The sequence below is a fragment of the Esox lucius genome, chromosome 13 (assembly GCF_011004845.1).
Source record: "Esox lucius isolate fEsoLuc1 chromosome 13, fEsoLuc1.pri, whole genome shotgun sequence".
NCBI lineage: Eukaryota > Metazoa > Chordata > Actinopteri > Esociformes > Esocidae > Esox > Esox lucius.
The window spans coordinates 22,216,618-22,243,711 of NC_047581.1; the positions used below are offsets into that span (position 1 = coordinate 22,216,618).

The following is a 27,094-nucleotide window of genomic DNA, read 5'->3' on the forward strand; positions in this document are numbered from 1 at the left end:
GAGAATGAACAAAGCAAGCAGAGCGCGTTGTGTGTGTGTCTGAGCCGTTATTCCAAACATGGTTAAGGAGGCTATGTTATTCGGTTGATAGGGTTGGGAACAAACATACAGAACACATGTTGCGCTTATGCAGGCAAGGTTGATAAAACAGACCTTCTAATCAAAGTAGCTTGCATTTCTTGAAAAACAACTTACTGCAGCCTCCTTGGGACCCAAAGGGGTGCACGTTTTTGTTTTTGCCTAGCACTCACACACCTGATTCAAATGTTGCCCTACCACTTACACACTTGATTGATGTAATCAACATATCATCAAGTCTTTCGTTTGAATCAGGTGTGTGAGCGCTTGGGCAAAGTGCAGGATTGGGAAACAGTGATTACTGAAAAACGTACAAACCCTTTCCCGGGAGGGTTTTTTTATGAAACAGGCTACTTGGTGTGCAGGAGCCTAATAAACTAAATTACAATTTATTATTAATTACTTATTTTAAAATAAAATCCAAATAATATCCCACTCTGCATTACAGTAAGCAATGTTGCACTTTGGCAAAGCTTGCAATCACAGTGTTACTTCCTACATAATCAGTAGGGCCTACTACTAGGCTAAAAAATAGTATGTTAGGGAAAATAAATGTTTCATCCTGTAAACTCCCGTATTAATTTGTAACGATAAAAGCGTGTATAGACCATTGGGCTGAAAGCAGACATCTAAATCTGACAACTTCCATCAACAACGACCGCTTCGTATAGAAACTGTTAAGCATGTCTGCCATCTTGGATCAAAAACTTCCTTCGTACATTGGTCCGCTTCCACCTTGGCTGGAGCAACAATGGCTCCAGTGGCACTGACTCCCCACCCGTAAAAACAGACAAACGGGCATCATGGGAGAAGGGCGGAACATTGGAGCGGTTTCCGGAATCCCTTTCCTGTTCTGGGATAGAAAGAAGAGCGAAAATACTTCAGTTTCTTTTCATTTCATACGTTACACACAGGTAAGGTTTCAAATGGTTGTATTTTAATGTTTGTCCACCGAACGAGTCTGATTAATAGAGAAAATTATACGTTTGCGCAAGATCAGAGAGTTGAAAGTTGGAAACATGACACCCCTCAGAAAGCAACTGGTGCATACCTAAGTTTGACATGAAACAATTATTTGAAAATATATTGAATTGATATGTTTATCTCTTATTAAAGATGAACCATATGCAATTAAGGCTACCTACAACATTCCTTCTTAAATTCGTCCTGTTATAGAATATTCAGATTTGTTTACAATATGCCAATCTTTCCCAAACAGGGTGTGGACATCAAAAGTGTTTTAGTCTTGCGGTATAGGGCCTACATAACACACCGACAAATATTTTTCAATACACAAATCCTGTCATTCACGGATGGATATTAAAAATATACAAAAACCCAAAATGTATAAGTATATATTTTAAAAGTTTGCAGGATGCAATCTCTTAAGTTTAATTTGGTTTTCTACGGTCCACATTGGGGACAAAATGAAATAATGCAGTGTAGTTAGAATAGAATTGTAGGGCAACTACCATATAATACTAATTTGAATAACAACAAATAATTAACAGGATAAACAGTTAGTAGATTGTAAAACCACTTCGGTGTGGAACTTCTACTGTACAACTACCAATATAACGGTTAAATAGAAGTACCAAGTATCTTTCTTAATTTTGAAATAACAAAAGACTCACAAAAATAACCACAATGAATGAAATGATAAATTATATGACAATATAAATAAAAACACACTATTTCTGTAGATTATATTATGCCTGTATATAAATGTAGTAAATGAAGTATTTGACTATTATCAAAACTTCAATAGAGAATAAATGTAAGATTCAAGCAAAAAAAAATAAAAAATGAACAGATTATATTACAAATTACTGGTCCAGATTAATGTGTATGCACATGATATCACAAACAATTGGAGATGACCATTTTAAATTGTTCATCCTCTACTGGCTATGAAATGTTTTGCCTATAAATGGTCAGTTCTGATTGTGGGCCAAAATAAAAGGCGTCACTTAAATTAAGGATTTCCTTCAGGAATAAATGTAACTATGTGCATGTATGCCTCCGTTTGGATTTTGTCTGTGATTATACATGTACAGTTGACTGTGAACAAACAATGTTTTCTTGTACTGGTATTATTCCAATTCCTTGAGACTGAAATAACATTTACTGTTGACCCCTGACTGTTCAGCACGTTCACATAAAATAATTGTAATGTTTAGAAAAGTCCACAATAACAGTAGGAAAAAATAATCAGTATTCTCATTGTGTGTCTCTGTGAGCTAAGAGATGGCGACGGGCCACTATAGAATAGCAATCATCCATCTTGGCTCATATCTTTTTCACTTAAAAAGTATGGCAAACAAAGAACATGGATTTTAAATTTAAACAAACCTTGTTTTTGCTGTTTACACTGAATATATTGCTAATAAAATAAATTATGCAATGTTTTGTAACATAATGATTAATATATTTTTTTTCTGACAATTTTTCCCAAAACTGTTTATATCTAGGCTACTCAAAATGAAAAAAAGCTAGAAATAATGGGGTGTCTGCTATGTTATGACACCTTGAGTAAAGAATTACGATTGTGATTATTGAACTACATACAGTAAAATAAGTGAATCAGTGCCAATTAACAGAAATGGGTAACCTAATATTTTTATAGGTCCTTAAAATGATTGAATGACCATTGAAGTTTAGATTCTCAGCTGGCTTGACAGATGCTTTTTTTAGTGAGGTGTTTTCCATCACAACATTTATGCAGGCGTAAAAGAGCTGTCAATCTCTAGTCTTGATTATAAGCTGCAGGTTTGCCTTTGGAGTCTGCTATAGGTGTAGTCAACGCATGCTAAGGGGCAAAGTGGTGTCAACGAAAGTCAAGTGCACCATTATAAGGCTGAAGGACTACAAAACAAAACCTTTTATAAGGATTAGTAAAACTGACAAACTATTTTTTTATGTCCTTGGGCGATGAAAGTATTTGCCCAGTAACAGAATTAACTTTGTGGTTCTCACAATTTGTCCCAATTTTACACAGTTCACTAGTCAGAAATTTGTGTGACGTGTTGGTTCCAAATGCATATAAATGCTTCTCCCAATTTTACACAGTTTTTCTCCCTTCCCAATTCCATGATATCCAGTCTTCCCCTACGGCCTCTGAGGCACATCTCTCTTAGCCATTCTTCTTCTTAATCACACCACTTGCTCAGCCAGCACTTACGCATTTGGAGGAAAACTAATTTAATGGCCAGCAAGCACAACTGAACTTGCAGATACCCAAAATATCACAAGTAGTTTGGATAGAACTTTACCACCCAACAATTAGCTTGCATGGCTATGAGCTTTAATCTTCTCGGCTGTCCTTTGACATGGACTGCTGTAAATGTTCTGGGCAGGCAACTGAAGGGTTTGCCCAGAACAAACCCTTCAGTTGCAACATGGCTCAATCGTGAGGGTGTTGGACCCCCCCCCCCCCCCCCCCCCCCCCATAGTTGTGCCATAGGAAGGCCAATGTGCGTAGTGAAACTTAATTTTATGATTGTGTTGCCTTGCCATCAAACCCTTCAGTTGCCTGGTTATTTCCTCTTTGGTCATGATCATCATAAATCGGCCACCCTGTGCTTCAAACTCTTTGTGTTAACAGCCCTGCTGGTTTCCGTCAGCTTGAAAGGCCTTCTCATTCAATCCATTGTTGTGTATTTACTTCTCATGGCCCAGATCATGGAGACCTCCTGAAACAGAGTATAACAACTTTATTATTGTTGCCCACCAGCACATACTAACCCCCAAATGACCACTTTATTACAGTCAAGCCTTCTCCCCCGACCCCACCCACACTCCTTTGTGTGTACAAGTGATTTCTAACTTCTATTTCATTATGTTACTATATCAGGCTTAAAACCATGTTATTTTGATTTTGATTTGGAAAAGCTTTTGATCACCTCAGAATTATTGCAGAAGTGCATCAGTATCTCTGCCAAGCCCATTCTGACTTTTCCTTTTTGTTTTTTCAAAAAGCACATTCACATTTTCAGCATCTACCTGAGAACTATTAGGGTTAACTTCATTGGTCAGGGATGGAAAGATTTTTTTTTTTTTTACTGCTGCGCCATTCTGGAGACCCTGTAAGGAATTTGGTTAAAATATTGTTTGATTTATATTTTCCGTTCACTGCCAGTCACAGAATCGCTCATCAATGTGGAGCTTTGTTGCCATTTCAGTGAGAGGTTTTTAACTAAGACACTAAAATAATAGAATACATTTAATGGTTAGGATAGTTAAAAACAGTAGTTTTCACAACTGTAGTGACGCAATTTCATAGATGACCTCAATTAGCTATTACAGGCTCCCATCCCCTCTAAGTGATTCACGAGAGTGTGGTAAAACAAACGAATCCCTGGTGTTGCTACCTAATTTTATTTTATAGAAAGTTAAGGTGACTAGCTTCACTGCCACTACAGCTCCTTGTGGCTTTAATCCATCTGAAAAAAAGTGTACATTTTACATTCCAGTACACTGGCTTAACTAAAGTGGCATTTTTCCTTCTTTACCAAACCGTTTAATCTCCCTCAGGTCTAGCCTTCTGTGTTAAACTGTGTGTGTGTTTGTGTACATGTTTGGTGTGTGTGTGTGTGGTCAGGTGTTTGTAGCAGCTCACAGAAACCTGTCCGATTAAATGGGTGTTAATAAGTGGGTATAATAGCAGCTTGCCCCCTGCCTGTATCTCCTGTAGTGTTGCCTTTCTGTTTTTACTACCGCAGTCATGGAACAGCTTAATTGGTCTAATGCTTGTTCCCACAGATGATTTCCACAAATGACACTTGGTGTGAATGTCTATGAAGGAAACATTTGGTTCAGAGAGATAAGAGCTTGTTTCAGTTCAGAAATATTACACATACCACCAAATTATCAGAAATGCAATAACTGCAATGTAACTTTCTACAGTTTGAAGGCCCCACAATTTAGATGAAGTCTGTGGTCTTGGCTGAGGGCCAGCGCACGTTTCCCTCTCCTATCCCAGATGATTGGTGATCCATAGGAAACCCCTCAGGAACCTGCGTGATAAACAGCCATTGTTCTCCTGAGAGCATAATGAAACAGAGAGGGATATCTGGCCATGCCGCCTGCTGCGGAGAAAGGAGGTCCTTTAACATTTTGGGATACTTCCATCTTTATCACTCTTTAATGGATGCCAAACAATATTCAAGTGTCAGATGCGGACACGCTTTTTACAATTATTTGGTTATGTTCCTTTTGTTGTTCTCTAATCTGGCGAGTTCACGGAAAACACATTCTCACTTACTGCAGAGACCCGGGAAATGGTTACACAGGGGATGAATGAGACAATTGGAAGTTGGGGGGAGGGGGGGGGGGGGGGTCAGGCAACCATAATTACAAATGTAGCCAACAAACACAATGCGTCTGGACACCTGTTTAATGCCCCATCTGAAAGGCAGAGACCTGTGTAGGGCAACGTCCCCTTTCCAACAGGACGGCCTGGTCACACCCATTTCACCTTGTCGAGAGACTCTTGTGAAGAATGGTTCTCTGGTTATAGGTGCCGACCAGCAGCAGTGACCATGTCTCAGTCTGGAGAGAAAGGGAAGGTGAGTGTGCCGCTTTAACACGCATTTTAACACCTTTACACAGCTGCTTTAGTGGGTTTTAACATGTCAAACAAATAAAAGGCAGGTCTAAAAGCTTCTTATGTAAAAGCACAGCTGGAAATGTCAGTCTGTTGACTAACTTAAAGTCCATTGCCAGTGGATCTAAGGGATTTCATTTAATCAAGTGTTGTGTTTCTCAGTTTCCAGAGGCGGCGGGATATGTGGGGTTTGCCAACCTCCCAAACCAGGTGCACAGGAAGTCAGTGAAGAAGGGGTTTGAGTTCACCCTCATGGTCGTTGGTTAGTGTGACTTAATATGTTGATTCCGTTCATGTACACATTATTATTATTTGTTCAGTAGTCATTAGAAGTCAGTTACACTATGTTCACCTTGTAGATGTATAAATTGCAGAGTGATTAGGCCCTGTCTGTTATTCTGCAGGAGAGTCTGGTTTGGGCAAGTCTACGCTGATCAACAGCCTGTTTCTGACAGACCTCTACCCAGAGAGATACATCCCTGGGGCTGCAGGTACACACACACACACACATACACACACACTTAGCGACCGAAATGGGGACACCAAAGATAATTGCCCCAACTTTTACTAATCCTAACCCTTATCCTAACCTCTACCTAAACTTTACCTTATCTTAACACTTAACCCTTACCGTACACCTCATCTGTAATGTCTAAACGTAATTTTAACCCTAGCCCCAACTGTAACATTTGCCCTAAACCTAAACACTTTCGTCTTGATGCAACCACAGTTTGAGGAAATGTTTCCCTATTAGAATTACAAACCTTATACCAGAAAGAGGAAATACGTTTTCAGTGACGAATTTATCGTCGCCAATGCTAAACATCTTGAAATACTAACATAGTGCTGAGATTGATTTTACACCCCACCAATCATCTCAAATAGATGCACACATCAACAAAACTGGAAAGCGCGCGCTCACACAAACACTCATTCACACACCCCTTCACTGACTCACTGACAGTAATAATGAAGACATGTCTCTTCTGTCTCCGGCATAGTATTGCCTTGAGTGGAATGTTAGGAATGTTTATTTTGTATTAGTCTTTAAAAAGCCCATAGTCTCCTTATGACTTGGATTATTGGCCAGTCTGAAAAACAAACTCTAGTTCCAACCGCTTCTGTGTTCCTAGTCCTGAAGCAGTGAGATTTAAGCAGCATGGTGATGGCTTCAGCATTAGTCTCGCATTGAATGAACCTCTGCCGTATTGCTTACACCTGTCCAGTATTTTAATATCTGCAGAGTTAGGGCCTGCCTGGGTTTGCTTTTAGAACTAGGATATTGTGTCCCGAGGCTTAGCTTAGGCAGACTTTAGTTATTTAAGCTCTGGAGTCACAAGGAGCAGAAGCTTTGATGTGAAAAGTAATGAAACAGTGTATTATTAAGCTGCCCCCCTCCAGGATCCCTTTCTAAGCTTGACCCAGTGTATTACACCGTCACACGTTCTCTCCGCTGCTCTCTGACCGTAGAGAAGATCGAGAGGACGGTGCAGATAGAAGCCAGTACGGTGGAGATTGAGGAGAGAGGAGTGAAGCTCCGCCTTACCGTGGTCGACACCCCCGGATATGGAGATGCCATCAACAGCCAGGACTGGTGTGTGTCTGTCTGTGTGTGTCGGTTTCTGTGTGTGTGTGTGTGTGTTAGATCTGTTTCCTGTCATGAGTCCCCTCTCCGCTTCTTGACCCTCCTGTATTCCCATCCTCTTTCACTCCCACTCTCAACCCCCCCCCCCCCACCTCACCTCCCCATCTTTCACTCTCTCTCATTAGTTTCCTCATGCTCCATCGCTGTATTTGTGTTTGTGTGCATACAAGGCAAACTTACTTGGTAGCGAGTAAACATTTCTTTATTTCTGTATTCTGTATTCTGTATTCATTCATTCATGTGGATTAGCCGCAGGGTTCTGTGGCAGGTGAACTGTTGGCCAACACTGTCTGAGATTATTTAATTTTTAAATCAAATATGGGTCTCTTGCTTCGTGGTGGCTTAGGCGCCTGTGAGCTCAATTGAGGATTTTGGTCTAAATGTCCTGGCTGAGCGAGCAGCCAAATAAGAACCAGAACAGCGCTTTGGAAGACACATCTTGACATCGACTGTCCCCTGATAGTTGTTGTGATGAAGCAGGTCCTTGATCGCACATCAAATAACACAACATTGGCGAGAAAAATGGGGTACACATTTAGAATTTTTAAAATGACATAGTACAACATTTCCTGGACATGTTTGTCTTGTTCTCGTCAATTTGCAATCAGTAGCAAGAAATCATGGAATGTATCTCTAATTAGAAATGTACACAAACCAACTCCCACCACATGCGCATATCTGTCTTTTTGTTATCCATTTAGAAATATGCTGGATGATGGCAGGAGCTCAAACCCCTCCCTCCCTCCCCTCACTCATCCCTTTTCCTCTTCTCCCTTTCTGTCTGTCCCCCTCCATCCCTCTCATCCTCTTCCCTGCCTCTATCCTCCCCTCCATCTCAGCTCAATTTCCTGTTGATGGTCCTGATCTGCCTGCCTGTGTCCGGGCCTGTGTCCGGGCCTGTGTCCGGGCCTGTGTCCGGGCCTGTGTCCGGGCCTGTGTCCGGGCCCCCGATGTTCTTTGGTAGGGCAGCTTTAGGCACCCTGCTAATGACCATGTGACCACGCCTGGTGGCCCTACAGGAAGTCATCAGAGAAAACGTGTCACATGGGACAGTTAATAGACAACATCTGAATAGCCTGAAACGTCTTTGTTTTATGGTGTCTTCCCTGATGCCCTGTCTTCTCCCTGGCTTTTTTAGTCAATGCAGAGGAAGTATAGCTTGGCCACCTGCTGTCCATAATGACGAAGGCTTTTGAGATGTGTTATGTGTGTTATATTTTCAAGAATCTGAAGTGTATTTCTGGAGAGGGTTTTTATTACAGGCCATGTGTCTGGTTGGATGTGACGTGTGTGTTCCTGTTCTGTTTCTCCTCAGCTTTAAAACAATCATCCAGTACATTGATAACCAGTTTGAGCGCTACCTCCATGATGAGAGTGGTCTGAACCGCAGACACATCGTAGACAACCGGGTCCATTGCTGCTTCTACTTCATCTCCCCATTTGGTCATGGGTAGGCACGCACGCACGCACGCACGCACATGCACGTTTCTATTTGATCCCATTACTTAGATTAGGTGATGGGGAAATAACAACTACATCTATTTAATTTGGCTACAGTAATTTCTGTCCCTCTTTATTTCTACCTGTCCTGGTATCTGTCCAGTCTGAAGCCTCTGGATGTGGAGTTTATGAAGGCAATCCATAGCAAGGTCAACATTGTCCCTGTCATCGCCAAGGCTGATACACTCACCTTGAAAGAAAGAGACCGCCTTAAGAGGAGGGTGAGCATGACCCACAGACAACCATGTACACACACAAACATATACACACACCCAAAACCATATACACACACAAACATATACACACACCCAAAACCATATACACAAACCCAAAACCATATACACAAACCCAAAACCATATACACACACAAACATATACACACACAAACATATACACACACAAACATATACATAAACCCAAAACCATATACACACACAACTGTAGGCGACAAGGTGGAGACAAAAGTTCTGTTTTTCCGACTGAACAATATTTGTGTAGAACTAAAATGAACTATTCATCTACCTGAATAAATCTTGTTGTGTATCATTACAGATGTAGGGTTGTCAAGTTTGATAGCAGACGTATTGTGCTCATATTTTTACCATAGACTATTAGGCTACATTGCACCAAATTAACAGTCTAAGTGTGCAGGGCCCCTTTGACCCACCCCACCTCGTGTGTCTGCTCTACTGAGTAAGCTAAAGGTTCAGGTGTGTTGGTGACATAATACCCATAATCACACCGCTTTGATGAGCCAGGTGCCTCTTCACACCTACCTCTGAAGCAAACAAACAAGAAGAAAACCCCACATGACGAGACATGTGCAGAAGATGCCTACAGGGGAGGGTCAGGGGAGCGATGATTGATTGGTTGATTGATTAAATTGATTAAGCCAATCCGGGCACTGAGACTTTCTCCTGGCCTCTGTCGTTTATTACATGGGCCAGGTTGGAAGGTTCATATTTGTGTAGAGGTGTCTGGGAATGACATTAGTGGCTGCATCAGCATCACTAGTTGTTCTGTGTTGTTTGTGTTCAGAGCCATGTGGTTCTGTCATTAGAAAGGACATTCTACAATAATAGCGTTTGGATCAGCATGTTGGCTCTGAGGCAACTATGCAAGTCGGACGTCCGTGATTTTGTATGAATAGGCATCAGCGTTTGTTTGTGTGTGAGTACTCATCAGTGTGTATGTTTGTTTGTGTGTGAGTACTCATCAGTGTGTATGTTTGTGTGTGAGTACTCATCAGTGTGTATGTTTGTGTGTGTGCATGTTAGAAACATGAATACAGGGGTTCTACTTGTCCAGAACTCCTGCCCCTTCTCCCATCCACTCTCGAACGTTTTATCATTTTATTATTATAAATATATTGAAGTGAATAAAACTTAAGCATCTGAGACTACATTTAAACTAATATTTCCTTTTACTTACCTTTTTTTATTTAGCTAAATAATGTCATAATTTATCATCAGTCATGTTGCATGTGAGATTGAAGGGTTGGTCCACCTAGCTATGATAACACCGGATTGGACGTGTGTGTGTGTGTGTTTGATAATGTGGCTGGAGAGTAGCACATTTTTAGAAGTGCAGAGAGAGGAAAGATCAAGATTAAATGTAGGCAGAGAGAGGGGTAGGGACATTTTGGTATTTGTTTGTTCTTTTATATGACTTTATCGCACACACACAAGGAAGATGGACAGAGAGAGGAATGAAGAGAGAAAGACAGAGGAGGTAGAAAGGGAAAAGAGAGAGAAAAATAGGAAGAGAAATACGCAAACCGTGTCTGGGTCACTGTCTTCTCCCTCCTGCCAGATGTTTCCTACTGGCGCAGGCACTAGTGTCTGGGTGCACACTTCCTGTGTTCTGTTGTCTGGTCTGACATCACACAGACACATGCACCCTCATCCAAGCCTTTGTGTAACTGTAGCCAGGTTACGCTTTGGCCTCCCTTTCATCTCACGGGCCCAGTAACACACATATATACATACACACACAGACCAGGAGAGGTGTGTTGAGCTGATATCGCCCATGTAGGGCAGAGCAGAATGAGGCTGTGTAAATAGGATGTCCTGCTTCTGTGATATCACTCCCCATCTCTCCTCCTCCACCCGGCCCACGCAACAATGGCTCTGATGATGATTTGGATGTTTTCGTTTCTGCTCCTTTTGATTCCGTATGTTTGACTTACACTTTTCTCAGCTGTCACTCTGGGATCAAACGGTGCCTTTCTTTCAGTTGTCGGAGAGCTAGCAACCAGATCAGACTGGCCTGTGATTGTGTGTGTGATCCAGGCCTGTAAACATGTCGAGACCAGATTAAAAAAACATTACAAACCGGTCCTCACATGGTTCTTGGCTGGTACTTGTTAGTGTCCAACTGGTGTCCTCTGCTCTGTTCGTTTAGCTTTTACACTAACCAGTCTGTGTGAGCTGTCTCCTTAGCTGTTCTCAAACCAGCCTGTGTGAGCTGTCGCCTTAGCTGTACTCAAACCAGTCTGTGTGAGCTGTCTCCTTAGCTGTACTCAAACCAGCCTGTGTGAGTTGTCGCCTTAGCTGTACTCAAACCAGCCTGTGTGAGCTGTCGCCTTAGCTGTACTCTAACCAGCCTGTGTGAGCTGTCTCCTTAGCTGTACTCTAACCAGCCTGTGTGAGCTGTCTCCTTAGCTGTACTCTAACCAGCCTGTGTGAGCTGTCTCCTTAGCTGTACTCTAACCAGCCTGTGTGAGCTGTCTCCTTAGCTCCTGGCAGCTTGAGCCACTCCCTCCTCCTTCTCCCCCTCCCTAATCCCTGTACAGGTCAGATCCAGCTCTAGCTGGTATTGGATGTTCAGTCCTAGACCTCCCACCAGGTTCTTTTAGACCCCAGACACAGTGCTTTTTCCCCTGTGGGGAAACCTCTGCCTGGCCTGTTTGGACCTAGAGAAGGGCCTGCCTTGCAGTGAGGGCTGGAACAGCTGTCTGAGCTGTGTGCCAGTGGACCCTGGCATAATCTACACCTGCTTTTGTGAGAGGTCTGGACAGAGCTGGTTCTGGTCTGGACAGAGCTGGTTCTACAGAGGCAGTCTGTATGACGGCAGACTCAGTCACTGGAAGGCTGCTTTGTGGGAAACTCAGACTGTGTGGTTGAGTAAGTGCTTGTTAAAGAAAACTCACAGAATCCTTCTTTTAAGCTGAGCAAAATTCAAACAATGGATGGATGTTTTACATTATGATCATTTGCTGTAAACAAAAGATACATGTTAGGTAGCTGTACCCAGTTTGTTTGAGGTTATTGTCGGCCTCGGGGGGGTTGATAATATCTCACACTCTTTCCTGTCCAACTGTCTAACACTGTTTGTCTGTTTTTCTTACTCCACTTAGGATTCCCTTAACTGTCAGTTACCAAACAGTTTGGATGAACAGAATACAGTGGGGAGAACAAGTATTTGATAACCTGCAAAATCTGCAGTGTTTCCCTACTTACAAAGCATGTAGAAGTCTGTAATTTTTATCGTAGGTACTCTTCAACTGTTAGTGATGGAATCTAAAACAAAAATCCAGAAAATCACTTTATGATTTTTAAGTAATTAATTAGAATTTTATCGCATGACATAAGTATTTGATTAATCAGAAAAGCAGATCTTAATATTTGTTACCGAAACCTTTGTTTGCAAAGGATCATACGTTTCCTGTAGTTCTTAACCAGGTTTGCACACACTGCAGCAGGGATTTTGGCCCACTCCTCCATACAGACCTTCTCCAGATCTTTCAGGTTTCAGGGCTGTCACTGGGCAATACAGACTTTCAGCTCCCTCCAAAGATCTTCAATTGGGTTCAGGCCTGGAGACTGGCTAGGCCACTTCAGGACCTTGAGATGCTTCTTACGGAGGAACTCCTTAGTTACCCTGGCTGTGTGTTTCGGGTCGTTGACATGCTGGAAGACCCAGCCACGACCCATCTTCAATGCTCTTACTGAGGGAAGGTCTGCATGGCCCTATCCATCGTCCCCTCAATACGGTGTAGTCATCCTGTCCCCTTTGCAGAGAAGCATCCCCAAAGAATGATGTTTCCACCTCCATGCTTCATGGTTGGGATGGTGTTCTTGGGGTTGTACTCATCCATCTTCTTCCTCCAAACACAGCGAGTGGAGTTTAGACCAGAAAGCTGTATTTTTGTCTCATCAGACCACATGACCTTCTCCCATTCCTCCTCTGGATCATCCAGATGGTCATTGGCAAACTTCAGGCGGGCCTGGACATGTGCTGGCTTGAGCAGGGAGACCTTTCGTGCACTGCAGGATTTTAATCCATGACGGCGTAGTGTGTTTCTGATGGTTTTCTTTGAGACTGTGGTCCCAGCTCTCTTCAGGTCATTGACCAGGTCCTGCCGTGCAGTTCTGGGCTGATCCCTCACCTTACTCATGATCATTGATGCCCCATTAGGTGAGATCTTGGATGGAGCCCCAGACCGAGGGAGATTGACCGTCATCTTGAACTTCTTCCATTTTCTAATAATTGCGCCTACAGTTGTTGCCTTCTCACCAGGCTGCTTGCCTATTGTCATGTAGCCCATCCCAGCCTTGTGCAGGTCTACAATTTTATCCCTGATGTCCTTATACAGCTCTCTGGTCTTGGCCATTGTGGAGAGGTTGGAGTCTGTTTGATTGAGTGTGTGGACAGGTGTCTTTTATACAGGTAACGAGTTCAAACAGGTGCAGTTAATACAGGTAATGAGTGGAGAACAGGAGGGCTTCTTAAAGAAAAACTAACAGGACTGTGAGAGCCGGAATTCTTACTTGTTGGTAGGTGATCAAATACTTATGTCATGCAATAAAATGCAAAATAATTATTAAAAATCATACAATGTGATTTTCTGGATTTTTGTTTTAGATTCCGTCTCTCACAGTTAAAGTGTACCTATGATAAATATTCCAGACCTCTACATGTTTTGTAAGTAGGAAAACCTGCAAAATTGGCAGTGTATCAAATACTTGTTCTCCCCACTGTGCCTGTACAAACACGCACGCTAACACAACAACCACAGATAATTTGACAAAAATCCAGACCCCCACCACTGTCGCGCCAATTAGATGGCCATGCCCCCAGGCCTATGAGTACACACCATTTAAACATGCCTGCTCTAATTGACCGTCTCTATCATCCTAATGGTGATGAGTTCCTGAATAATTAAGTGTAGACAGGATATGGAGGGCTATCAGAGGTCCCTATTTAGCCTTAGCATCTCCAATCCCAGTTAGCAGGGGATGTAATAAGGATGGCGATGTTAATGTAACACAAGGACCCTATGTTCAGGGGACATCCTAGATAATTCTAGCAAGTTCTTTTGTAAGCATTAATTTAAGTGGATAAATGCAATCTTTTCATCTTCTTGCCTAGATAATTTTGTGACGCTTAATGTCTCTCTGTAACCGTACATTGTGTGTTACATTCTGAATGCTTATTCATTGACAAGAGAAAACAGCATCACACTTGTAAAAGTATCCCGACCTCTGACCAATGACAAACAACAGATGGTACACTGATACTTTTCTGTTGAATATTTTATTTAAAAAACTAACAGTTACAATAAATGATTGTAAGGGGACATTTGTTATAGCCACCTTTCACTGCAGTAACAGATAGGTATTTTCGTAAGTATATACCAGCTTTGAACACAGTTCCACTAGAAAGGGCCAGTGATGTATTTTAAAGACACTCGATTACATACTTTGGTAAGTCAGTAATTAGAGGGTAAGCCTACATTATTTAATTATTTGTATGATAATTCTAATACATTTATGTGGTTTCTTTTCTAAAATGGTAGGCTGTTGTGTTACAAAGTACAAAATCCTGAAGTACAAAATAAATAATCGAATGCAAGCCTGCACCCGACACCAGAAAAAGACTACTGTAGGTTTCATCATTTGAGTTACAAATTATTTCTACTTTAAAATGCTATAGGATTTGCCCTACTGGTTTTGTTTGTTGGTCACTTACAACTAAATTCCAGAAGTTTTATCATTTAGTTCAATAACCCAAAATATTTGAGGGAACATTGGTCTCATCTGACCACTTGAGTGATTACTTCTTTCACCCTCAAATACACAACAGCTCAAAAGTTTGCATACCCTTGGAGAATTGGTATTATATGTACCATTTGTCCCAAAATACGAGTGAGCAGGCAAAACACGTCTTTTATTTCTTATGGGATTCACATTCCACTGTATGTCACAACAGACTGCACTATGTGCAGTCTTTTGTAATAGTTGTCTATGAGGCCCAGAATTCTTGCAGGTGGTATAGCTGCCCATTCATCTTGGCAAAATGCCTCCAGGTCATGCAAAGTCTTTGGTCGTCTTGCATGAACTGCACGTTTGAGATTCTACCCCGAGTGGCTCGATGATATTAAGGTCAGGAGTCTGTGATGACCACCCCAGAACCTTCACCTTTTTCTGCTGTAACCACTGGAGGGTCAACTTGGCCTTGTGCTTAGGGTCAATGTCGTGCTGGAAAGTCCAACAGTCCCATGCGTTGCTTTCGTGCAGAAGAATGCACATTTTCTGCCAATACTTTCTGATAACATGCTGCATTCATCTTGCCATCAATTATCACATGATTCCCTGAGCCTTTAGAGGCACACACCCCCAAAACATCAGTGAGCCACCACCATGCTTCACAGTGGGGATAGTATTCTGTTCACTATAGGCCTTGTTGACCCCTCTCCAAACATAGAGCTTATGGTTGTGACCATGAAGCTCTAATTTGGTCTGGTCACTCCAAATTAGGGTGCCTGAAGCTGTGAGGCGTGTCAAGCTGTTGTTGGGCATATTGTAACCAGGCTTTTTTGTGGCATTGGCACAGTAAAGGCTTCTTTCTGGCAATTCGACAATGCAGCTAACTTTTTTTTCAAGTATCGTCGTATTGTGTTACATGAAACATCCACACTGTGTTTTTCCAGAGCAGCCTGTATTTACCTGTGGGTTTTTGTTTGTATCCCGAATAATTCTTCTGGCAGTTTTTGCTGAAATCTTTCTTGGTCTACCTGACATTGGCTTGGTATCTAGAGATCCCTGAATTTTTCACTTCTTAATAAATGATTGAACAGTACTGACTGGCTTTTGCAAGGCTTTTGATATCTTTTTCCATCTTTGTAAAGTTCCATAACCTTGTTATACAGGTCTTTTGACTCCCCATGGCTCAGTATCTAGCCTGCTCAGTGCGTCCACTTGACAGCTAACAAACACATTGACTATTTATGCACAGACACTAATTGCAATTTAAAAAGCCATAGTTGTGAGCGATTTACCCTAATTGCTATTTTCACCTGTGTGTGTCACGTGTGTGTGTGTGTGTGTGTGTGTGTAACAAGGCCAAACAATCAAGGGTATGTAAACTTTTGATCAGGGCCATTTGATTTATTTTATGTTATCATTATGATTTAAAAAGAAGCCAAACAACTATGTGATAATAAATAGCTTAATATGATCACTATCCTTTTTGCATGATCAGGCATATTTTCAAAATCAATGCCAATATTTCACAATTTCTGCCAGGGTATACAAACTTGTGAGCACAACTGTATGAAGAGCTCTTGGTGTGATTGACCTGTGAACCATTACTCTACGAGCAGCCACTGAAATCTGTAGCTACTTCACATTGTAAAATTTTTAGGGACAGCCTGTACTCAGTCAAGTGTGCGTGGTGTGATGCAGCTTCCACTTCCTGATTATTGATACAACTGTCCTCACAGGGATAACCAAACACTTATTGTTATTTTGTACGCTTTTCCTAATTCATACAACTTTATCTCTAACTTCTGTAGAATTTTTTTTATTCCGAAAATGTGACGGCAGTTGTAATGGTTCATAGTTCAATAGTTAAGTAACTGGTTAAGTAATTGTGTCTTGTTAGGGCAATTTTTGTCTGTGCAAACTGAGACCTGTGCATGGGTTTTAGGCTTATACAAGCAAAATATTTCAGTTGAAAATGTTCTTACAAAAATCTCTCAACATGAAACCAATGCCACCTTACATTAATTGACTTTGAGTTAGAGTGTTTTAAAATAAACGTTATAATAAATAAATGTTCCATTTGTAATTCAGTGAAACGGAGTCTGAATGCTTCTGCTCAGGAGTACTTTATCTTGGCTCTACTTGTTATCCTTTTTTGATTCCTGGTTTAATCAGATATGTCATTTGGTTTAAACTAGGCTAGTATAGTACTTTCCTACTTCACCATGCCAGAGTCGTTGAGTACCAGTCCTTCCGTTGAGGCCAGAGGGTGCAGCCAGGTTGCTGCCAGTAAAAACCCTTTGCTCTAGAATGATTAATGACTGGAGTGTTTTTCCCCCCTGATATTTATTTGTTTATTTGTTTTTTGCTGGCCACTTCAGCATTTTTACACGGTTTGTCCGTCAATTAAATGTGTCCCTCTCCCTTCAGCCACAGTCCTGCTCTTTCTGTATTATTAGGGGGAAACAGCTTGTAGAGAACAATATAAGTTTCCTGCAATGTGTCAAGACTATTACACCAACAAGAAGTAGCCTGACGCCATACCCAATATGAGCTTAGAAGCCTCTGAAAAACCCATGCTCTTGCACTCTCTCCAGGTCTCTCTTTTATCCTTACTTTTTATCCCTTGATGTTTCTTTGTTATCCCCTCTTCACCTCTCCCTCTTCATTCTTTCTGATGCCACTTTTCCTGGCTGACATTGCTGTGGTCTGTAACTGTAAGTAGCCCCGAGCAGGATATATACTGGAGAGTTTATCCTCTGTGTCTATGACCCTCCAGTCATATCCTGTGTGGGCCTTTACCCATAATCCACTTCAAAACTGCTTCTCTAGCACAGGAGCTGGTTTATACCGGATCTTGTCTGGGACAAAGCTACTGAAGCAAAGTACACAAAGTCACAATGCAGAATTCCTGCCTATCCCTATCAGCTTTATTGTATTCATCCTTTAGGGGGGAGACATGTAAATGGAAAAGTGAACACAAATGACTGGAGCACTTGACTAGGTATTTTACTGTAAATGCTATAGGTGGTTTAACACTCTGATAGGTGGCCACTGTGGTTTGAAAGGAGGCAGAGGTCAGACAATACTGAAGAGCTCTGAAGGAGTTCAGTTCTCACAGAGAGCCGGGGGCAGAACCAATTGTTCAGCCATCTTCCCTTATTTCTCCCCCTCTAATCTTGTTCTGGCGGAAGGCAGTTTGGTTGCGTAGCTGCCATATTTCACCCAGGCCATGGCCTGCTGTGCTGTCTCAGCTTTCCCGCCATTGTCTTGCTCATGTGGACTCCCAGGCATTCTCAATCCTCCATGCCTGGCTCCTGCTGTGTGAACCAGCTGGACTACAGCCCCACATGGATACTTGTGGCTTTGCGTAGTGCTGCATCTCCGTCTCCAGTCTGATAGCTTAGCTTGCTGCTACGGGACAGTTAGACAGTCATATAAAGCAGCTGGCTTAGCATAGCATTAGCCTTGAACACCAGCCATTAGCACGTAGTTAGCCAAAGACTTAGTATTCCCCATCCAAGCCATGCAACATTTCTCTTTTCACCCTCTGAGATTTTTACATTTCATTTCACACACAAACAGATGTGTGTGTTTGTCCCCATTTATGTTGTCACTGCCCAGCCCTTTCCTGCCCTGTTACTCAAACACGCCGGGGTATTTATTTGTCTGCCTCAGTCAATGTGCCATTTAAAACAATACACATTTTTCTCTGTGGAGTCATTCCGTAGAATGACTGTAACACGCAAAGATCCCTTCAGGACTGGAAAAGGAACCGTTTCTTTTTTTTTTTTACTTTGAGATAATAGCAGGTTTCCTTGCTTTTGGAACATTATATGTTTACCGCTCAAAGTTGCTGTTTACCAACTGTCCTTATAACCATGTAAATGTGATACTTGGAATCTATTTCTTAGTTTAATAGACTAATAATGTAGGTAATTATATTATTTAAACATTTCTTTGTAACGCATTTATGCTCATGGCAGTATAGATGGACCAAGGACTGGGTGGATCAATTAAGGGTATATGGCTATAGATGGAGGAGGTAGTCCCATAAGATGGTTATAATACTGTTCTACAAAAAGGTTGGGGCACAGGCAGCCCCTGATAGAATGTCATTAGAGGCAACACACCACAAATCAAGGCAATTCTCTCTCACTCACACACACACACTCGCATAATCAGATGCCAGATTAGTCCAACCCATGAACTGAGGCTGTGGAGAGGTGTGTGTGCGTGTGTGTGTGTGTGTGGAGGAAGTGGTATTGGGGGTCAAATGCCCTCAGCCTGCCCCCCTCAGTGTGTGTATTGTTGGGGCTCTGTCATCCCCTCTGGCTCCCTGGGGGAAGCAGGAGGGTTTTAGTCTCAAGACAATTCCTGGAAAGACAATAATTTGTTCTCTCTGGGCTTAATGTTAACAAATTAAGTTTTGAATTAAAGTTTTTTTTTTGTGAGTGACCTAGAGTGGTCCAAGCATTTTCCCCAGTGATTACCTCATTGGTTATGTAATGTTTGTGTGCCCGGTTTGTTGTCAAACAAAACAATAATACATTTTAAATGTCATATTATATGTTATTGTCAACTTAATTGTGTATTGGAGAGCTGTAAGGCAGTGTCTCATTAAGCTATGGTGTAGCTGATTGCACAGGAGGACTCCCAAATGACAACATATTTATTTTATAGTAGACAACTTTTGATTAGGGCAAACAGGACTCTCGTCCAATTTAGTGTGTACTTTGGAATTGAGTGCTGTTTTGGGCATGGTCACAGAAATTGGGACGGTTTTTCACACAGTGAAACAAACATTGCATGTTACAAACACCATTATGTCACTGGCCATTTGACACTAAATGTACTGTGATGGAGTTTGTGTGGCTGAACCCAGGTGTGTTTGTGCCTGTTTTTCTACTGGTTTGTGGCTGTGAAGTAGTCATACTCGTGTGGGTATTTCAGACTGGACGTACGTTGAGGTCATGCTTATAAGTGAACCATATGACACAGTTGTTGCATTGTGTTTGTTGTGGCCTGGTGTCTGAACTCTGTAATGAGGCCTTTGTAGTGAGAAACAGGCTGTTGTTCATGTTAGTGTGGTTGGAGGACAACATGACTCAATGTTCCCTGTTTTGTTACATGGATTAAATATGTTGCCCTGATGAATGTATAGGGCTCTGGTCAAATAGGGCCACAAAAATACATTTACATTTAAATGTTTTGCACTTCTACAGAAGAGCAAAATATACATTGTTTTTTCATGTTCCGGGTGGCCTTACTGTGAAATTGTCAATACGTAGCTCAGGTGACTTTTTTTATCTAATGGTCAGAGAAAATCCTTTTAGTTTTTATCAGTAAGATTAATGTTTCCTCCCTTCCACTTTCATATACTTGTATTAGATCATGTATCAAAACAAATCAGGCCTTTAAATCAGTAGCTCTCACTTCCTTTTCTAATGAAAACTAAGGCAAAGCCCTCTGTGCCATTGTTACCAGTGACCTGGCCTGCCAACACAAACAGCCCTGAGCCACTACAGGATTCTGTGGGTATGCACTATATATGCAATATTTTGAGAAGGTATTGGTCGCCTTTTGGATTTTCTCGGTTGATTTTTCTCTGCATATTTCTGTCAATGAATGTTTTCAGATCTTCCACCAAAACTGTAATATAAAATGAAGGGAACCTAAGTGAACAAATAACATGTAAAAATATTTGTACACGTATTTCAAACTTGAAAACACTGAATCCCAACAGTGTGTTGTTACACACTATTGGCCCTATATCAGAGGTCAAGCATGGTGTGTCCATTGTGGTATAGGGTTTTACTGATTAACAGCATCCATGGCTGGGATGGTTTGGGGATGCTTTGCTGCATAAGGACCTGGAAGACTTGACATTTTTGAAGGCGTCGTAACTTCTGCTCTGTATTAAAGAATTCTAAAAGATTAAGTAAGGAGATCCAACTGGGAACTAAATCTGAAGCATAGCTTGGGTCATCCAGCAAGACAATAATACGAAACACACAGGCAAGTGTTCAGCGATATATTTAAAGTTTTGCAGTGGCCTAGTCGCCTAAAGCTAATTGAGATGTGTTAGAAGACTAACCGACAACTACAGGTTGAGGTTATTTTGCACAGCCAATAATTAATTGTATGGGTGACATTGGGTGTGGCTTAAGTTTGTTAACTAAATAAGTATAAAAATACTACAAGCTGTCTTTGGCTGATGTCTGTGCTAGAAGCTGTCGGTGTCTGAACTCTGTCTCTGAGTCTGAAATGGGGCTAGAACTCTGTGAGAGAGAGTCTGATGCGAGAGAGGCTGAGACAGTGAGAACAAGACGCAAGACCAGAGTTTTTTTTTTAATTAGATCTAATAGGCCTGGTATCCTGTGCAAGAACTATGTCTGTCAGAACAACTGATAGATGGCTGCTATAGGTCACTTTTTAAATATAACTCTTTTCCCCGTAACTTGAAAGTTTGAATAGACAAGTACAGAGAGTGATTCATAAATTGGACATCAACAAGAGTTGGACTGGCATTTTTTGTGTTAGTTGTATGACTGCCCTGAAGGTAGTCATGACAGGTGTGCATGGTTAAGTTGGACATCTGTAAATAGAAGTTAGGGTAAATTCCAGGTAAATCCAGGTAAATAGTTATTAGGCTTAGACTTTTTTGGAACCTGTCGAAACACCCGTTTAGTGGTTAGATTCCATGACTAAATATTCTATTTTTAGGTCAGTTCTTAACTTAAAATGGCGACCAACAGTCCAGTAAATCTCCTACTGATATCACTTTATGATTCATGTGAAACCTTGTGTTATTGTGGTTGGTTGTTCAGTGTGTTGCTAGTCGCTGTGGCTCTACTTCACTCAGAAACGTAGTTAATGTGTTTTTTTTGTAAAAAGTTCAATTCTCCTCATGACTCAGGTTTTACGTAACCGGTTTTGTTGTTTGTTACATTTTTCCTGCCATTGTGTGATATCTGTTTATTTTCCCGTGTCATTTTTCCCCGAAACTCCCCGTTTTGGTCCACCACGTTGATCACATTGATGCTCGCCCGGCACTGGTTTTGTGGATGTGAGTTTGAGATTGTGCTTGTCCGCGCACACATGCGTGCGTTTTACTTTGTGTCTTTTTATGGTCTGAACGTCTGGTCATGTGTCACGCTCTACTCTGGGTCCTGTAGGTCTGTTTGTTTTAAGATGTGGTCCTTAACAATGCCCCCCAAGCCCCCCCCCCCCTGCCAGACACGCACGCACACGCCTTGAGCGCCCTGAGAAAACAACCACAGCCATAACAGTAGCTGGAACAGTAGCCTGCTCTATAGGAAAACTGCTCTAACATCCTGGGCTTTCTGACTACTGTCCTTTATAGATTACATGAAAGTCTGTATAATGTCAGGAAAACAACCATTTACTTTTTCTGTGCAACACTCGTGCATTGTTAATTCAATTTTGTCCTCAGCAAAATAGAAAAAATGCCTTTGATGTATAAAATAATAAATATTTCTTTCTGTCCCCTAGACACTAGTGAAGAAACGCCTTTGTGTTTTAGCTTTACCACTGGGGTTTGAACAAAGGACGGGGGAGAACTTTCCTTATTACTCTGTTAGGCATCTTACACACACGCACACTCCTGCTCTCACCCTCCCCTCTCCTCCCGGTTCCCCCCTGGGGCTAGTTTAATTAAAGGCCCTGGGCATGCAGGCTGCACAAACACACCAGGCTGTTCAGGCTCTCAGCAGTGGACTGACCAGACGGTAGTCAGAACAGGCCTCTCCTGAAGTCACTGTGAAGTGGTTGAGTGGGGGGGAGGGGGGGGGCTTAAGTTGTGTTTCCCAGATTTCTGTGGAGGCCTTGGATAAGTGGGTATACTGAAAGTAATAAGGCTGTCATGGAGGCTAGGCCATGTCTGTCCAGAACCCCTGGCCTGTCGTGGAGGCTTGGGCATATCTGTCCAGAACCCCTGGCCTGTCGTGGAGGCTTGGGCATATCTGTCCAGAACCCCTGGCCTGTCGTGGGAGTGGAGGCGGCTGGGATAGGGCAGCTCCAGTGTCCTTGTGCAGGTTTCCTTTGGGCACGTGTGCCAAAACTAACCATTGATCACTAACTTCAGCTGCCTGTGGGGAAGCTTATGATCCTGTGCATTGATCGTCTGTGTGGATTTCTTTGTCTCTGTAGATCCTGGATGAAATTGCAGAGCATGGCATCAGGATCTACCAGCTGCCTGACGCCGACTCTGATGAGGACGAGGAGTTCAAGGAGCAGACACGAGTGCTGAAGGTACAACATGCCGAACGCCCCCGTCCAAAGACCCCTGAGTGGCGCCGTGTTCTGACGAGACGGCTGGATGTCGGACTGGGCTGCGTAGTCTCGTCTCGCTCCTTGCTGTTGGTTGGACGCTGGCGACAGTCAGCGTGTGAAAACCGCTTGGTTGAGCGAGCAGTCTGATGGGAAGTGGAGTGGCATGGCACCGGATGATACGTCTTAATCTTCTACTCTCCCAGACCTGCTGTGGAGTTCCAACAAGGCAGGGCCATAATCATGAACTGGACATTACCACATTGGAAGGGGAGAAAAATTGACATCTCAAATGGTCTACATCTCAAATGGTTCCTTCTCTCAACTCCAAATCTAATACACTACTTTATACCAGTCCTGTGAATAACAAGGACAAACTGGGAGTAAGAATCATACCTTTAAGCGTCATGCTTTTGATTAAACCAGTTTTTCGTCCATGTCAGACCTGAAAAATGTGTCATGTTATTATGCTCTAGTTAGATTCAACTCCTTATCGTCAGTTACCATGGCCCTGTTTTCTTTTTCTCCTATAGTTCTTTCCCTCATTGCTTAATTTCTCTAGCACTGTTGTAACACTCCTCTCTCTCTCTCTGTCTCCTTTCTCTCCCCTTATCATTCTCTCTCCTCCCCCTCCATCTCCCCTCTCTCAGGCAAGCATTCCGTTTGCTGTGATTGGTTCAAACCAGCTAATTGAAGTGAAAGGGAAGAAGATCAGAGGTCGTCTCTATCCCTGGGGGGTCGTGGAGGTGGAGAACCCCGAGCACAATGACTTCCTCAAACTACGCACCATGCTTGTGTGAGTCGCCACGACAGCACATTGTAACTTTTCTTTGCAAAACAATGGCTCAAACATGTAAGCATTATCTGGAGTTAAGGCACTGGAGTTCTATGCATGTTCTTAGGCCTACCATCCCATGGCTGTGTATGATCTACCGCCATCTGGTGGGTGACTAGAGAATCTCCACTCTGTCCATCTGTTTTTAATATGGCAATCCAGGGGTTTTCAGAAGATTTAATCTCAAGGATCCTCAAATATGATGGCCACCTACTAATAATACATACACTGAGGGACGGCGTATATATATAAAAAAAAATATATGATTACTCATTTGGGTGGATAGAAAGGACAGGACCGTTGGTTTAACAAAACATGTTCTACAGATATAATAAACCCAGATTCTATGACGACACTGTCTGTGTTCTCTCTTAACGGGCGACTCTGTTGTGGCCTAGTGACTGATGTGAGATGTGTGTTGGTTGTCTGTGTAGCACCCACATGCAGGACCTCCAAGAGGTCACCCAAGACCTGCACTACGAAAACTTCCGCTCAGAGAGACTGAAGAGAGCTGGCAGGTTAGTCCCATCTGCCGTGTCACACGAACACACACACACACACACACACACGACCTGTGTGGGGTGCGACCATTACAGCACTCAGTTTGTTGTGTCGAACGTCCCCTACAGAGCTGTGGAGGAGGACGTGTTGGACAAAGACCAGATTCTCCTGCAGAAGGAGGCTGAGGTGAGTAGCAGAACACAGCCAGGGGGAACACGTGAAGACAATGTTGTTAGCCTCTAACCTTTTCAGCCACGTCGTTTTATATTGTCGACATTCTACATTATGTGATTTGTCAGAGGATAATAAATGACCCTGTGCTTCCTGATTGCCCCTTGATTGGCCTGTTTGTATTGTCATGACAATGTATGAGAGAACAGGGTGGAGTGGGTAGCAATTAGAGTTGTTAGTAAACGTGCATATCCGGGCAGGATATAACATAATATCTGACTTCCTGTCCTAGATAAGTAGTGGTAACGACCCAGGCCGGGGGAATGTATTGAGAATATTCTATACAGAATATATAATGGCTGGTGAGGGTGGTTTTCACATGGGAGGTCAGATTTTTCAGACAACGTTTGTTCAAGCTTTATACTCTTTCTTACAGACAAGCAGAATCATTTTTTTTTTCTAAACATCATTTGTTGAGTTCTGAAGTTCCCTGATATAGTGTTGGTACTCGTTTGAATAGATTGTATTTTTTAACCATCGTACCAAATGGGGGCTCTAAACCTTCAGAGCTACATTCCTGTAGTAAAACAGCTTGGGTTACCCAATCAGCTTAGCGAAGTGTTGCGTTCATCACGTTCCTGAAGTCTACACACAAAGCTATCATAGTTAGTCCGGCCTGGCCAGTGACCTCTGTACACAGTAAGAGTGAAATGAAATGGTCCAGTTGATGTGCTATCCATGACCACTAGATGGTGATATGATCATATTTTGTTGAGAGATACGGCGTTACATTTAGACTATTAGAGATTTGGGCGGCCCATTGGAATATCTGTTTACAGTGTGTATCATTGTTCATGTTTGGAATAGCTGATAGCCATTTAGTATTTGTTTCCCTCAATTAACTCTCTCTCTCTGTAATTTCCCCGCTCTTTCTTCTTTTCCTCTCTTATCTCTGTAGCTGAGGCGAATGCAGGAGATGATTACCAAGATGCAGGCGCAGATGAAGATGAAGGGAGATGAGTGACGAGGCATCCACTTCTATTCCTCTGAGTGTCAACCAAATCATCCAACACATTTGATTTGGGTTTCCTCACTAACCTTGTTTTAACTCTTAAGTTTCCAAAATTGACCCTATTCCACCATGGTACGTAGATCCTATAATCCACTATTCTGAGGCCTCCATTCAATAGGATGGAACCTTAACCCCTTTGTTTTGGTGCTGTTGGAGGTGCAGCTTCTGTATGAGCTGACATTGGTGAGTGCCTGCTTGAATGTCTAAAACCACTCTCTTTGCATTTCCCACCACATAAGACGTTCATAACGTAAGGAGTGCAGGCTCTCGATAATATAAATAATTGCAGGCTTATGCATGGTCTCATGCTCATTCAGACGACGATAGGCACTCGGTTTCATTGAGACAGTAAATAGAACACCACAAACACACAAGTGTTTGAACATGTAGCCCAACCGCATGAACTTTAGGTTTGTCATGTATGTTGTTAGCCTCTGAAACAACTGCTATGTGGACGAAGCCTTGTACCCAACTGATAGAATCAAGTGTTGACGAGCAACTGTAGTAGTACCACCTTTTACCCTTCGGTGTTTTCCTTCACTGCGTAATGTAATGAAATGTAAAGTTGAGACATACTGTACAGACCACTGTTCCAGCACGTCTCTCGATAGGCGGCTAATAATGGTGTTCATTCGTCAGCACTAGGAATTCTGTCTCATGTATATAATGCAGGTCTTCCATTGACAAGGGTACTAATGCAGGTCAGTGGTTAGACAATGTTTTTTGGTTGCAAAATGTTAGGGGAATGTTTAAAGTATGTTACAAAAAAAAGTTTATTGGCTGCTGTGTTTGTGCTCATAACCTTCAGCCAACAGCTGTGGGTGTAGTAATAGGAGTGACCCGCAGGTGGCGTTTCAGTTCCGATGTTCAACACCACAACATGTGGAAAATAAGTATATACTTACCAGTATACGGGTGGTACTGGGGGTTGATACAGACTTTTGAGGAGGCATTCCACATACTCCAATGTTTTTATCTTGATTTTCAAATTTGGTCTGTAATCTGAAATATTAATGTAACAACACTTTGTTGTGCCTCTGGAGCCGTTTGCTCCAAACGGGGTTCCAACCAGCTGAATGCCGTAACCATGCAGTCTCATCATCGTCAGCAGTAACAACACTGATTGGGTTGTTGTCCGGACAGAGTGAATATGTGGCCTCGTGTTTGAGAAATGCTTTTAAATGACTTTCTGGCTAAAATATGTAACTGTCAAAAAGGTGGACGTACTGTCTAGAAAATGTGTTGGTGCATTAATTATGCAATTTATGAAATGGTTACACAGTTTTAATTGAAGTGTTTTCAAACCATGCAGAACAATATCATGTATCTTAACTTGAATATGCCTTATGTATTTCCAAAGACATGACTTCATCAACCTTACATTAACTTTTATGTTTACTCATTCTAG

General features: G+C 42.2%; 1 protein-coding gene across 1 annotated transcript; it reads left to right on the plus strand.

The window, feature by feature from the left end:
* The first annotated feature begins 878 nt into the window (after positions 1 to 878).
* Positions 879 to 26,441, plus strand: zgc:63587 (uncharacterized protein LOC393431 homolog). The gene is made up of 12 exons (XM_010876517.4): positions 879 to 992; positions 5,597 to 5,645; positions 5,846 to 5,945; positions 6,088 to 6,174; positions 7,154 to 7,277; positions 8,644 to 8,778; positions 8,932 to 9,049; positions 22,988 to 23,089; positions 23,758 to 23,903; positions 24,377 to 24,460; positions 24,572 to 24,629; positions 25,573 to 26,441. The coding sequence occupies exons 2-12, from the start codon at positions 5,619 to 5,621 to the stop codon at positions 25,636 to 25,638; spliced, it is 1,047 nt and encodes a 348-aa protein (XP_010874819.1). The 5' UTR covers positions 879 to 992; positions 5,597 to 5,618; the 3' UTR covers positions 25,639 to 26,441.
* Positions 26,442 to 27,094: the final 653 nt, after the last annotated feature.

Bases quoted from the DNA above. Each gene is read 5' to 3' on its own strand.
- zgc:63587 (XM_010876517.4), top strand. From the start codon at position 5,619: ATGTCTCAGTCTGGAGAGAAAGGGAAG. The intron at 5,646-5,845 runs GTGAGTGTGCCG...TGTGTTTCTCAG, and splicing joins AGTCTGGAGAGAAAGGGAAG to TTTCCAGAGGCGGCGGGATA. The intron at 8,779-8,931 runs GTAGGCACGCAC...GTATCTGTCCAG, and splicing joins ATCTCCCCATTTGGTCATGG to TCTGAAGCCTCTGGATGTGG.